We start from the raw sequence: 14,304 nt of genomic DNA on the forward strand, positions 1-14,304 counted from the left end.
TTAAACAACAGTTATTAACGCGCCCAGGAAACGTTCCCCGTAATTCACGATATGCATCGCGACCGGCGCGTCGAACAGATCGGGAATGATTACTACGCCGGTCGAGTGGTCGAATCGGAAGTAAATCTGGATCGTGGTGATGAGTTCATTATTACCAAAGCATTAATTCGTTTTAAATAATAATGTTTTTTTATTTATCTTTCGTTTCTTTAAAATTAAATCGTCTTTAAATATTAAATTAGAGATATTAATCGAAAGACTCGGACATTACTTCGATTTGTCATTTCTTTCGCCTGCTACAATCTTACACAGTCAGTCCTCTTTTTAAACACTCGTCCCGCTTTAAAAAACGCTTGGAAACATTAGAGTTTAAATGGAAGGGTCGGGTGACCGTCCACATTTCGGCGCCTTTTTTTTGTCGGTAATTTTTCGAAAGTGCCAATGTAACGATAAGCGGTTACGCGCGGGAGACCGTTCGCGTGTTATTATCTCGCTCGAATCTGCTCGTTTAACGTGCTCGTCAACGGTTCAACAGGTCCTCGAATATTTTGTAAGTAACATCGGATATATTTACAATTACACAATTTTCTGCGCGTTACAACGCGTGCCTACGTCCTTCCTCTTCGCTTCTAACCGGCAACGTGCTCCCTTCACACAAATCTAGCCGATGGTGGTCGGAACAGAATCGATCGGAACGATCGAGCGTCTCGCGTCTCCTTTCAACGGGGAAATGTTTCGCCTCTCGTTACTCCCACGACTCTCGCTCTCGTTTCGGTAATAAAAAAAAAAAAGGATAAAAGTTAAGAAATATGCGAATACGTTCGTGTTTTATTTTCTCGGTGTATTCACTTGATAAATATTTCTCGACTCAATGTACAAAGGCATTATTAGTCTCCATATAAAAATTAAAACGTGTTATAAATAAAATTATCGGTATTACTATTTAAAATTTCGTGGCTTTTCTTTCCGAGTCGTGCTAGGTGCCCCTTCCTCAGCTCATCGTTTATTCTCATAATATGTTTAAAAGGTAACGAGGAATGTCGTCTTTGAATAGAGTTCTAAGTTTCTCGTCTCCGGCTAACCTCACTTCCCCTCTTTCTCTCATCATTATAATTCAACTAATGGAAATATAACTGCGTAATAGGAATCTTTCTAATACACTCGAGCCTTCTCTTCTACGACCTAAATAATAAAAATAAACTTCGCTATACATTTATTCGTACATGCTTCAAACGTTCTACAATACAATGGTATGCACTTCGCGTGCAAGTGCACGGTCACAGTCTTATTTACACGCGCTGTCCGCCCCGACAGCGCTTTCTTCACTTTGGTTTCCTGTTTTGTGTCTGTTGTGTACGTGTGTATTTCGCTTTTATAAATTAACGTTCCGCTGCCGAGCAAGATTAGCCTTCCATTTCCAAGTACCGAGCACCGATAGGAACAATCGTTTCGCGAGTCAACGGTTCGTGCGTCTAGCAACACGTCTGAACGACAGAGGGGGGCAAACGTCTACGAGATTTTCGGGATCGATCGGTAAAAGAAGGTGGCTTGGCTCGATTGGTAAGTGGGGCTCGTTCCGCGGCACGATCCAACGTAGAAACAAAGGGGGCATTTAAGAACAGGCTAATCTTGCTGTAGCGAAACACCGTCGAACAGTAAGAAAAACAAACAAATGACGAGATATAAAGTGTCTTTATATAGCTTAAATAGCTCTCCGTTTTCTTTTTCCTTCATTTGTGCAGAAATTCGTGTCTACGACTATCAGACGAAGTACGCCGCCATATCCGGAACTGTACACGTGGCAGGGGTGCGGAAAGTTCGTCAGCGACTACGTCAGATACGAGCCGCTGAGCAACCCACTCGTTATGGTAAGTGTTGTCGAACATTGTTTCTGTTTCCTCCCAGACGAACGAGTCTTATCGCGATAAAGCTAAGCGATCGAAGGTTCTTAAATATATATATATAATATATATAATTTCTCATCGATATAACAAACGTCGCGTCTTGCCGTTTCATCGTCGGTATTTTCGTCTTCGTCGTTATCATTTTTTTGGACCATTTAGTTTCGTGCGAGTCGCGTGCACACATTTAACCTTAATATTCTTATTTACCGTACGTAAATAACCCGCTAACAGAACAAGAGAGGTAGAACTGTTTGGGAAAAAGCGCGCATGTCCACAATTAAACATCGTAAAGCCATTCTCCATCCGTTTATTTTCCATCTTTCCTTTTAAATATACGCTCGCGCGACAATCGAACGTGAAACGCGACTAAAGAACGAGGCGTGCCATCGGTCCCGACCATCGATAACGTGGTGTGTCGCGAGCCTCGATCCCCGACTATCGACTTCCTAATCGGTACAACGAACAGCAATGGTCCGTCGAGACCTCGAACGTTCGGAGGAACCGTTCACCGTCTCTCGGCTTTCGTAATCACCACGCGAGGATGCTTCCCGCTCGCGCGCTTATCGTTAACGAATGATAGAGTTGACCGATAATTAATACCTCTCCTACGGACATCTTAACTTTTATTATAATTACACAACAGTCCATTCACGGAATTTGGTATATCCTCTTATGTACAACGGTTGTCGATAAGGAAAATCGCGATCGTTAACGATCCTATTTTGATTTGGCCCGACTCCCAAGGTAACTCAGACAATAAGGAAACAAAATGGAACGAAACGGGGGCAGGGCAGCTTTCTTTTCCGGAGAAGGAAAAGAAAACACGATCGCCCGTCGATCTTTTCTTCTTTTTTTTTTTAAATTACTTTCTCTCTCACTCTTTCCCACCTCATACGCACACAGCACTCACAAATCGCAGTAACACGAGTAATGCGACGTGCGGGGATCACAGAGGATCGAGAAACAAACGAAACCGGGGTGGGTTGAAAATGAAAAAGTTCGACGAAAGGAGATCGTCTGCGTGTCGCGCGTTAATAGTACGTGGAGGAGACAGAGCTACGACTTTTCTGTCTCTCTTCCTTTAGTCTCACTCTACCCATCCTCCTCGAAGCGTTCGCCCTGGCTAGGCGGATACTCCGCTGCCGCTGTCGCGCTAAACACACACACTCTCTCTCTCTCTCGCTCTCCCTAAGGATATATATTTAGCATCACAGCTTCCCCGTCCCTCTGTTCGCCTACTTTCTGCTTTGTTTCGCGCTAGACGACGGCGACTTCTTCCTACACGCCTTGAGATTGTCCAACAGGTATTTAAACTGTATGATCTGGAGCCTGGTGACCGCCGGCTCCGAGCACTTGTCCAGCCACTTGAAGAATTTCTCGCCGTGCTCGATCGCCTCCTCGGTGCTGGCCGGCACGTCTCCGGCCGACTCCACCTCCTCGTCCTCCGTGTCCATGTTCAGGCTGCGCTTCACGTTCTCGTTGTTGTTGTTGTTGTTGCACAGCACGTTGTCGAGCATCGCCCGCGCTTTGCTCGGCGACTTCTTGGCGACCGGGCTGGGCGCTAGCTGCGTCGGCGTCGGCGTTATCAGCGGGAAACTGCACTGCTTGTACCACTGCCAGAACCACGAGCCGTCCTGCTGATTGATGCTCGGATTGAAACTGGCCGACTGCTGGCCGAGCAGCTGTTGCTGCTGCGTCAGCCACAGCCACAGCGCCTCGTCCACCTTCTTGTTGTTGCCGCTCATGTTCCCATCCTTCTTCGGCTTCGACGACCGCTGCAGGCCGCCGCTGTTCTCGTTCGTCTTCCGCGGAGACGCCGGCACCGGCGTGGACGGCGCCTCCGCCGCTGGCGGCAGGCTCTTCCTCGTGCACGACTTGGACACTACAGAGTCCATCTGTGCCGGCGCGATCGCCGAGATGCTGTGCCTCTTGTTACCAGCTGTGCCGTTCATGGTGTTCGCGACCGCGTTCGCCAGGCACGGATTACCGCTGCTGCTCTTGGTGTACTGGAGGCCGTTCTCGACCAGGCCGACCGCGCTACCGTGCGACGATAACGCCGGCGACATGCTCAACAGATTCTTTGCCAGCGTGCCGGTAGCGCCGGAGAGCAGGCCCAGCTGTTGCAACAGCAGCGAACTATTCTCGGGTCTCATGCCCGCCATGCTGGTCATCAAGCCCACGTAATCGATCTTCGGCTGTTTCCCGTCCTGTTTACCATCCGAGTCGGTGCAGACCTCGCTACCGACGAACGACGTGCCCGCGCTGCTTACCGACGTCTGCTGATCTATCTTCGATTTCTTCGCGCAGGGCCCCTCGTCCTCGCTGGACAGATTCGCCGAGCCACCGGCCAGGTTGCCGGCCCCGGTCACGTTCGCTCCAGAGGACGAGGCCGGCGAGTGAGCTTCGCTGTCCGGTGTCGACGAGTTCCTCGCCATCCCTCGGATCTTGTGCTCGGATTTGCACCAGCCGCGCAACGTCGACTCCGGCACGCCAATGTCCCTCGCTACCGACGCCTTGCTCTCGCCCTCGTGGACCCTCTGTATCGCCTCCATCTTCTCGGATGCGGAGAGCGCCCTTAAAGGGCGCTTCCCTGGTCGCGCCGACTCGCCCCTCATGCCGGCGAGACGACTGTCCTTCGCGCCTTCCCTCAGACGATCCTCGTAGCCGCCGTCCTCCGTCGTCGTGACGCCCTCGTCGCTCGCTTTCGGATCTATTTTGGTGGCTTTGCGGTCCCTGGTCCGCGACCTATCGCGACCGTCCAACAACCGATGCTCAGGCTGGTCGTCGACGTAAACGTCCAGATTCGTCGTCCTTAGATCCAGGTTGGCCGGTTTTTTGCCTCGCCTCGCCGGTCGAACTTGAATCCCCGCGTACGCGTTACGTGCAAGCGAGCCTGCCGGGGATCTCCCCCTTTCTCACGGACGCACGCACACACACAACTTTTGTCGAGGGAGCGATCCTCTCCTGCCGCCGACCAGCACGGCCCTCTTTTTCAACGGTGCTTCTTCTTTCTTCTTCCTTTTTTTTTTTTTTTATCGACTGTCCTGTCCTCGCTCGGGCGCAGCGTCGCTCTCGCTTGGTTGGCCGACTACGGTCGTGTCGCGACGCGTCACCGTGGCTCGCGAGCGGTCTTGTGACGCGCGCGAGAAGCCGATCGATCGACGTTCACGTTCCAGATCGCGCCATCCGACTATATCGGGCCTGCGTGTGGACACGCGAGGAATTCCAATTGCTCGTCCGCGAGACGTCCGGGGGACGACGCAGCACGCACGACGTGCTCGATAAAGAAAGAAGAGAGGTCGGTCGAGCTCCAAAGCGCTGCGACGGTGCTCCTCCGCGGACTCGCGATCCGATGAACCGGCTATACCGTGTGGTGGGTAGGTGTCCTCGATTGGTGGCCGATGATACAGTAATTGGTGGCCGCAGCACGTCGAGGACGATGACAGAAGGTGGTTGACGGCGAGACGATGACAACGGTAACACGAAGCGGCAGCGATCCGTACGCCGTACCGTTGCCACGGCGTGTGGCAGCGATTCGTATCTCGCGCAGTAGTAAATAATACCGTGTGTAAACGTGGTTACGCCGGTCGGGGGAGGTCCTCCTCCGTGGAATAGCACATGCGCTCACAGAGAGTAATAAAGAACTTTTTTATGAATGAAACAACTCGGTCGGGCGGTTCCCCTCCTCGTCTGCTGCCCTCCCCTCTCCACCTTCGCTCTCCTCCTACTACTCACGTTCTCTCTTTCTCTCTCTATCTCCGTTGAGCGCGCTCACTCTCCTCCGAACTCGTCCTCGGCGCTAGCGCGAGTAAAACGGGGCACGTTGCTTCGCTGTTCTGTTCTTCGTTTCGCGGCCACATCAGCCAATCCGCAGTCCGCGCGGGAAACGATATTATTGCTCTGCCACGAGGAATAGCGGTGTGTGGCCGACTGGATGGGAAAGAGGAGAGACGTGGCGATGCGAGAAAGATGGAATATGCCGCGTGCGACGGAGACGGGCGTAGACGCACACGGTCCGGGAGAGATACCACGGCCGACAGTCAGATCAGTTTTCGCAGTCGCGTTATTCGCACCGCGCCACTTGGCCGCTGGCTCGAGCTGCTGCTCCGTCGTTTCGTTCTCCGCTTCTGAACCCGCTGTCCACGCGAAGCCCTCCGATACGTGACGATCCGTGTGCGTGCCTCTGCGAGCTGGTCGTCGTCTTGCTCGGCCGCTGTCTACGTTCAGCGACAAAGGCACACCGTACGGCAGACGGAGACACGAGTGCCAGACCGAAAGAGAGGAAAAAAAGCACACACAGTAGTCTCTCGACGCAACGGCTCTAGACGAGAGGACGCGAGCGTCAAGGACAAACGCGGGCACACGTTCTGTCGCGCGCGCACTAATATTCACGGAAACACCGTATCAAATTTTTCGGCCGCCACCGAAGATTTCTCTTGAACCTCCGCTTCTTCTTCCCGTGTTCTATCCCTCCTTAGCGAAGAGCAGATCGTTATTCTGTTCGCTAGTCCACCGATCTGGAAGTCCGTTCAAAACACCGTAGAATCTAGCAGCTCTGTTTGTCGCGTGTCACCGGGTTCGATTGTAATCGTGGATCGCGTGGCACACAAGAATCCACGGCCGACACTGATCATCGATTCTCACTGCGCGTCTTCACTTGGTTTCCGTCACTGACCGCGGCGACAGGTACGAAGCACAGCTGCCGATCGGCGAGCACGTGTGTCGGTGGTAACTCCCGCGTCTATGCGTGTACACGATACCGTCCTGGCGCGTTCGCCGCACGCGTAACAGACTGCCGATACACAGAGAGCCGTGGAATGGGACCGTGACACACCGGCGATCCTCACCTGACGGTGGATCGACCTCGACTGAACCGCCGGTGTCGGCGCGAGTCGTCCTCGTCGCCGTTGGCTTCTCTCGCGTTTAAAACCGCTTTTCGGGGCGCTGCGGAGGGGGAGCACCCGCGCGTCGCTTCCCTCACGACCGTCGAACCTCTGCTGATCGCCGTTCGATCACAGTCGATCCGCCCGGTTCCACGGTTCGCAGCTAACTGTTCCCCCGTTAGTGTTTCCACGGTGGTTGGTGTCTGGCTTTCAGCGCGTACGTGTGTGCGTGCCTCTGTATGTGCGTGCACAGCAGCGTATCACCACGACGGGGCGCGCCAACTACTACCCAACGTACGATGCTCTCGCGACGAATCGCGACGCTCAACTGCGGCGGTGGTCGCCACCGCCGGCTTTCCGCGGACTCGCGACGCCGTCGTCCATCTCTGTCTCTCCCTCTGGCCTGAGCGCACTCGCCCTCTCCTTGCCCCTCACGCGCTCTCTTCGCCGCCCGGACTTCCCCTCGTCTGCGCGGCACCGCGCCATTCGGCCCTCCCTCACCCCCGCCCCGTCGTCCCTCACGCGTCCCAGCGTCGCAGCCCAGCTTGCGCGTCTCTCCTTGCCATGCCTTGGGCTCGCCTTTAGTCCAGTGAAATTAGGATCTGTCTTCGGAATAAAACCCAACAAGCTAAATTATGGTATGGGCCTTTAATTGGTCGTTTTAAGCAATGTGTCAAATGTCCCCATCGATCCGACCGCCGCTAAACATTTTACAGAAGTTTGAACGAAAAAAACAACTGTTTTCCGCGAATAGCTCGTTATCTAGCAGTTTTGCGACAAAAATAGTTATTACACGATTTATAGCCCAGGAAATTCTCTACAAAAAAGGTCCTATGAGTTTCTTTCGTAGGAGTAACCATTTTCATGTATGTCGGCTTACCAAGTTTCAACCCCCATACAGTTGATAAGGGAAAATCTCGAACCCTGAAATTCGAAACATTATGAAACTCTGTAATATGTAGGGGAAGTCCTCCTGAGTACAACGCCATTTCGCTTGCTGCCTAAATTGACTCCAAGAGGGTGCAATTGACCCCTGAAAATTTTTTTATTTTGTATTATTACTCGCGAACTGTAAGATATAGAACAAAAGTTTTCAGGAAAAAGTTACTTCTTTTAATTAGGACTATCATTTGGTAAGTTATAGTTCTTACAGTTTTTACTTTTCGCGAGTTATAACACAAAATCGAAATAAAAACAGATTTTCAGGGGTCAATTTCACCCCGTTAGAGTGAATTTGAACAGCAAACAAAAAAATTACGTATTACATACCTATATTAACCTCTACATAGCCCCAAAGTTTTAAAAAATTTGAATTTTCGAGGGGGTGGATCTTCGCTTGCGAGAAATAATACATTTAGTCCAGTGAAATTAGGATCTGTCTTCGGAATAAATCTCAGCAAGCTAAATTTTGGTATGGGCCTTTATTTGGTCGCTTTAAACAATATGCCAAAAGTTCTCATCGATCCGACCGCCGCTAAAAATTTTACAGAGGGTTGAAAAAAACAACTGTTTTTCGCGAATATCTCGTTATCTAGCAGTTTCGCGACAAAAATAGTTATTATACAATTTATAGCTTAGGAAATTCCCTACAAAAAAAGTCGTATGAATTTTTTCGTAGGAGTAATGAGAACGTCAGCATCAATGGATGTATCACGTGTAGAGCGAATAGAAAGTGATGTACTATTAGAAGATAGGGTGTCGCTGCCTTGCCGTGCGGCCCTGACGGCCATAGAGAGAGGAGGGATATAGAAAAGATATATAGAATAGAGAGACGACACCCGAGAATAGAAGTCTCACAGCTTCGATTTGATTTGTTATCTTACATATATATAATTTATAGTTTTCATATGTACATGGAAAGTATTGCATCAATTAATAAACATAGTTCTAAGACTAATAAGAATAAAAACAGAGAACTTAATCCATATCCCATCAGAAAGAACAAGAGCAGATTATTGCTATGCTGTCTCAAAATTTGGAAGCTGCCAACATCAACGTGAAACACGTTCAAGACGACACTGACGTTCTCATTACTCCTAACAAAAAAACTCATACCACCTTTTTTGCAGAGAATTTCCTAAGCTATAAATTGTATAATAACTATTTTTATCGCGAAACGGCTAGATAACGAGATATTCGCGAAAAACAGTTGTTTTGTTCAACCCTGTGTAAAATTTTTAGCTGCGGTCGGATCGATGGGGACTTTCGACATATTGTTTAAAACGACTAAATAAAGGCCCATACCAAAATCTAGCTTGGTGAGAATTATTCCGTAGATTGGGCAGATTTCCGTCTAATTTCACAGGACTATTTGCCATGCTGCGCGTCTTGCCTTTGCCTTTGCCTTCGTCGTCGTCCTGCTTCGTCTCGCCGCTCCGTACCCTCGCGATCAATTCCTCTCTTTCCCGCTTCTCTACGCTACCTATCGTTCCTTCCTCACCCTTCCTTCCCCGAACCCCTGTCTTACCTCTACTCCTGATCGTCATCGCCGTCGTCGACGTCGTCGTCCTCGTCCTTTCGTCCCTCGGTCGCTTCCTTCGCGTCAAACCGCGCGTCTCTCTCTCTCTCTCCCTCGTTCTCTTACCCCTCTGCACGCTTATCCAACGAAGCACCCCCCTCATTCCGCGACCCTCTCTTCAACCGTCAACGTAGACGCGTAACCGTCACCGCTACCGGGCGCTTGTTGTTGGTTCCTTGCGACGACGACGTCGCGGGGTCGAAGACGACGGGTGGAACGTTTCACCGAGGGCCGAAAGTCTCCCCGAAAGCCAGGGATTTGTGGAGCGTCTCCTTTGTTTGCCCAAACACGCGGGCGACTTCGAGACGCGCTAGCCCGCGTTTCCGGTCCGAGTGTTCCCGTGGCAGAGGGAGAGGCGCTGGCGCGGGGGAACAGGAAGAGGGCCGGTCTTTGTCGAAATTTACGAGCGACGCGATTTTTTCGCACGACGAACGGGCTCGTTTAATTTCCCCGCGAGTTGGAGATCTTCGCTCCGGGGCTCGCCGTTTTTCCAACCTCCCCTACCCTGCCGTCGCTTCTTCACGGTGTATAGGGCGCTCCAACAAGCTTGGTCAGAAACTCCGCCCGTCCGTGGAAAGGAAAAGTGAATCGTCAACTTCCAAAGATTCACGCATTCCATATAAGAATGCCCAATCTATTCATTCGCGTTCCACCAACAAAATTCGTCTCAAAGTATAATTGTCAGATTCGAATCCTGATGTACCGTAAACTGGGGAACATTGATAGTACGAGGTAACATTGGCATCTACTTAACATCCATCAAAAAGGAAAAGGAAAAAATTGTCACGCAATGTTATGATAGGATAGGGTAGATGCACCATTTGTGGCCAGTTTAAGGTATTGTACCAGTTTTGGCCACTTCTTAAAAAATATAATATTATCCCGTGTGAGCAATAAATGTAATCTTATATTTCTGGCGATATACTAAACAAAATATTTATGATGCGAAATTCTCCACATAATAATGATCTGCAAGCCATTTAAAAACAAGATAGTTATGCACATGGCCAGAAACAGTGCAATGGCCACAAACGATACATCCACCCTATCTAAAACGAATTTAAAAAAAATTAATAAAAAAGTATGAAAGAGAGCGCATTGAACATAAAAGGAAACAAAAAGTGTTGATGTAAGCTCAGATGTGGTAGAACTTTAGCTTTTTAGTGCTATTTCTATGTGTATTAACAACTATACAGTTATTCAGCATGCATTAAAGGAAGAAAAGGACAAAAATTTTATGTATTTTCACACTTGCAGTACATTCACAGAAGATGCAATGTTACGATAGAATACCCACTTAAAGCAACTATAAAAATGTTAATTTTTATATTATATAGCAAAATGGTTCAAAAACCTGCCAATGTTCCCCCAGTTCAGAGTTGAGTAAAATGTAATCTAATTAAGATTAAAATGTAATTGCGTAATCGATTACACATTATTTTCTGTAATCGTTAATTTAGGTAGTTGCCCACAATTTTGTCAACTATCTAAATTAACGATTACAGCCAAATAATGCGTCACAATTTCGCCAACTACCTACAGTAACGATTACAGAAACTAATGCGTAATCGATTACACAATTACATTTTAATCGTAATTGGCTTAGATTTCAACCAACTCTGTCCCAGTTCAGGGTACGCGGAATATCGGAAACAGGAAATCGAGCGGTTCACACGAATCCTCTAATTTGTTTCGACACACGACCGACCACTCTGAACCAGCCTGTACAGGGTGCAGGGGGGAGGGTTGAGCGAGCCCGTGGCGAAACCCTTAAATCCGACCCTCCTCCCCTTGCACGGGCGCGTGGCCCCAAGGGGTGAGGCGGATTTATGAGCGCGCGGCCTAAAATCCGTACGCGAACGGCGCGGCGAAGTTACGGAGCTGGCGAGGAACGCCGCGCGGTGTAACCCGCGGATAAATTTACCAGCCTCGCTGCCGCCGCGCCTATTTACCGCGGTAAAATGCTGGTGGACACCGTCGCGGTCGGCACCCACGTCCGCTTCTTTTTCGCGACCGAACGGGTCACCCTCCCTCCATACAGCTCGACGATTATCGCTCGCAACTCCTTCCACGGCCATCCGAGCCCCGTTTCGCGGGAGCGCGCGCGTACTTACAATTAGAAGCATTACCTGGCCGTGGTAGACGCGCCCGAGTGCCGCGGGCGCTACGAACTTTTCGTCCGTGCCCCGAAATATGTAATCGGCCGCTGGATATCCGCGCAGGGATCTATGGAAGAGTCGGCGAGGATAGGGAGAGCGAGGAAAGCGGCGGGAACTCGTAGAGAGAAGGCGGAAAAAGCCTGTTTCGAATCTTTTCCATCTGCTGGGTGAGTAATACGGGTCCGTGAAGTTCGTCGCCAACCTTTCTTAACACCGTAACGGCAGATGACGCAGCGGATCGGTGGATCTACACGTTGTCGACTGTGACGGATGACGCAGGAGTGCGTGAAACGGATGAAATGGAGTAGATTCTGTTGGAGAAGAAACGAGATGCTAATTTATATATGTTGACCCAGGCGGTGCTGTGTAGAGCACGATGCACGGGGTTCTGCGGTGCTAGGGTGTTTTGTTTTATATAGAGTCCTCTCTGCAGAGTAGTTAGTTCTTTTCCTCTGTCTAATCTGATGTACGCTTTAAGGACCAGCTTTTCTTTGTTCAGAAACGCGTGTCTCTCTGCGCTTTTAAGTAAAGCTGAATATATTAAAGGACAACCAGGACTGTTGAGAGGAGAAATATATTCTGATTATTAAATTAAGCATAACAGATTCGATCCTCTTCCCCGTCACCGTTCTCCGCAGGTTCCCCGCATCGGCGACGAGTAATTAACGCGCCGGGGCCTATCGTCGTGTCTCCGGGCACTCTGATCGCGTGGAATAAAAGTGTTTCGGAATTCTTGGGATCACTGGTCCACGGACAGCGGTGCCTAGACCCGTGGAAACTTTCCTCCGCTCCTTCAGCACGCAGGGCCCATATAGTAATCGAAGTTCGTATCTCTATAAAGCGTGTGCGCGGCGCGCTCCTGTGCAAGGCGGGCGGCGACGGTGTTTATCGATAAATTGGTGGGCACGAAAGGCCGGGTCGCGTACCGTTATCGAGTGTGGCGGCGTTACGAAAATATTTCGAACGCACGAGATCGAGAAGATAGCCGGGGCGCGGAGCGGACGTCACCGGATACACCTTATCGATCTCGATATCGGTGCTTCCAAAGAGAGAACGGTCGAGTGACAGAGGCAGAGGGTATATAGGAGAGAAAGGGGGACCGAGAGCGAGAGAGAGAGAGAGAGAGAGAGAAGAGAGAGAGAGGGACACGGTCGGACGTACGCCAGCCGATTAACGAACGGAGAGTCGCGCAAAGGGGAAAGGACGAAGGCGTGAAAGAGAAAGGAGAGAGGAGACGAGAGAGGGATGGTTGAGGGGTTGGCACGGGGGGAAGGAGGAGGGGGAGGAGGTGGACGAGGTGGTGGTCGAGGGGGGAAGGGGGGCAAAATCGATCGACACGTCCTCTCTGGTACGCGGCGAGGCGCACTTTGCGCGCCGCGCACCGACAAGACGAAGCCAGAGCCGTGTGCTCCTTCGCCACTCGAGCCGGTAACCCGTACAATTAATTTTCACCTGCTTCCCTCGCGGCTCGGCCTTCCGCGGAAGGATGTGCGCGACGGAGAAAGAAGGCGGGAGAGAAGGAGGGAGGGAGAGCGGTACACGCGCGAGCGTTTCACACGCGAGGAGGGCCGGGGCTTACGTGTGCGCGTTCGCTACGTGACGCTCCACGTCCTCGCGGACGTAACGGTCGCGACCGTTTCGCGAAAAAGGCGCGCGTGCGCCGGACGGCACCGGTGAAAACGGCCTGGATTAATTTCGCGAACGGCCAAGGGAGATCGCGCATGCGCGGACGCGAGCCTCGCGCGATCTCCTGGCCCGAGGGTGCACAGGGACCTCGATAGTTGATGGGGAGGAGGCTGGGGATTTGTGCAAGCACCGAGGTTCACGCGGGCATCAGAGCGGGGGACCATATGCTGCGCATATAGGCTACCGTATTGGTAGTCGGAGATTGAAATCTTGTTATTCAGCCCTTTGCGGCCGTACTTAGTTTGTACTTGGGTGTCATGCTGGTCGGAATTAAAAAAGAATTGATAAATTCTGTTTCTCCTTCGTAATCTTGCATATTAGGTATGTATTAGGTACTGTTCGTTCACCGAATGTTCGAAGAATCGCAATAAATTCGTCATCGCTAGGGTAAACCAACCAGTGAATGACCGAATTGTTGCTATGCAGCTTTGAGATTAATACTTGAATATATTTATGTATAACAACAAAACGACTGTTGAAATTGCATTTAAATTTATTTTTCTTGAAATTTCTATAAAAATAATTACTTATTCTTATCGTAATTTAAAAAAAAAAACAATTATAAAATGCAAAACGTGTAGAAACGTGTAGAATTGTACTTATTAATGTTTGCTTAATTCGCGTAACTAAAAATATAGGATATTAAAAGTGTATCTAGACTCCATTTATGAACATATAATAATGTTTAAATTTATAATTGACATTTCTTTGCCTAATGGTCATTCGATAGTAAGCGGTCAATTTACTGGTTGGTTTACCCTACTTACAATTTCACGGTACAACTGTTTTCGGGAACTTTCCTTCTGCCAATTTAGAGTATTATTTTTAAAATATTTTAAGACGCGAAAATGCCTAATTACACTTAAACGTTATTGATGAAATATTATTTCGAATCCTGTGTGTATCGTAAACTTGCGATACTTTCGATTCGCGGCGTTTTCTTTAGAAGTTCGATACATTAGCAGTGCGGCTATTGTGACCGCGTGCCCGACCGGCTACGCGTCGGTTTCGTCAAACTTTTGCACCTGGCGCAACGACAAAGTCAGCTACCGTGCTCATCAGAGCACCGTTAATCACCGATAGTTAAAACTGTGTATCTCCGAAACTTGTCAACTTAGTATAATGTAAGATCAGTATGGTTCTTTGCTGTGGTG

General features: G+C 49.7%; 2 protein-coding genes across 2 annotated transcripts in view; one reads left to right on the forward strand and one right to left on the reverse strand.

Moving 5' to 3' along the window:
- Positions 1-14,304, forward strand: part of LOC143367938 (dynein regulatory complex subunit 7-like) — a 180,116-nt gene that overhangs the window by 550 nt on the left and 165,262 nt on the right. Inside the window, exon 2 of the mRNA XM_076810208.1 lies at positions 1,743-1,868. Coding sequence (XP_076666323.1) covers positions 1,743-1,868 — 126 coding nt within the window. The remainder of the gene's footprint in view (positions 1-1,742; positions 1,869-14,304) is intronic.
- On the reverse strand, positions 801-7,106 carry Dan (protein distal antenna). Its single transcript, XM_076810213.1, has one exon. The coding sequence runs from the start codon at positions 4,517-4,519 to the stop codon at positions 3,140-3,142; it is 1,380 nt and encodes a 459-aa protein (XP_076666328.1). The 5' UTR covers positions 4,520-7,106; the 3' UTR covers positions 801-3,139.

This window comes from Andrena cerasifolii, chromosome 4, assembly GCF_050908995.1.
Source record: "Andrena cerasifolii isolate SP2316 chromosome 4, iyAndCera1_principal, whole genome shotgun sequence".
Lineage (NCBI taxonomy): Eukaryota > Metazoa > Arthropoda > Insecta > Hymenoptera > Andrenidae > Andrena > Andrena cerasifolii.

Excerpts from the sequence above, each read along its gene's own strand:
- Dan (XM_076810213.1), bottom strand. The coding sequence starts at position 4,519 with ATGAGGGGCGAGTCGGCGCGACCAGGGAAGCGCCCTTTAAGGGCGCTC.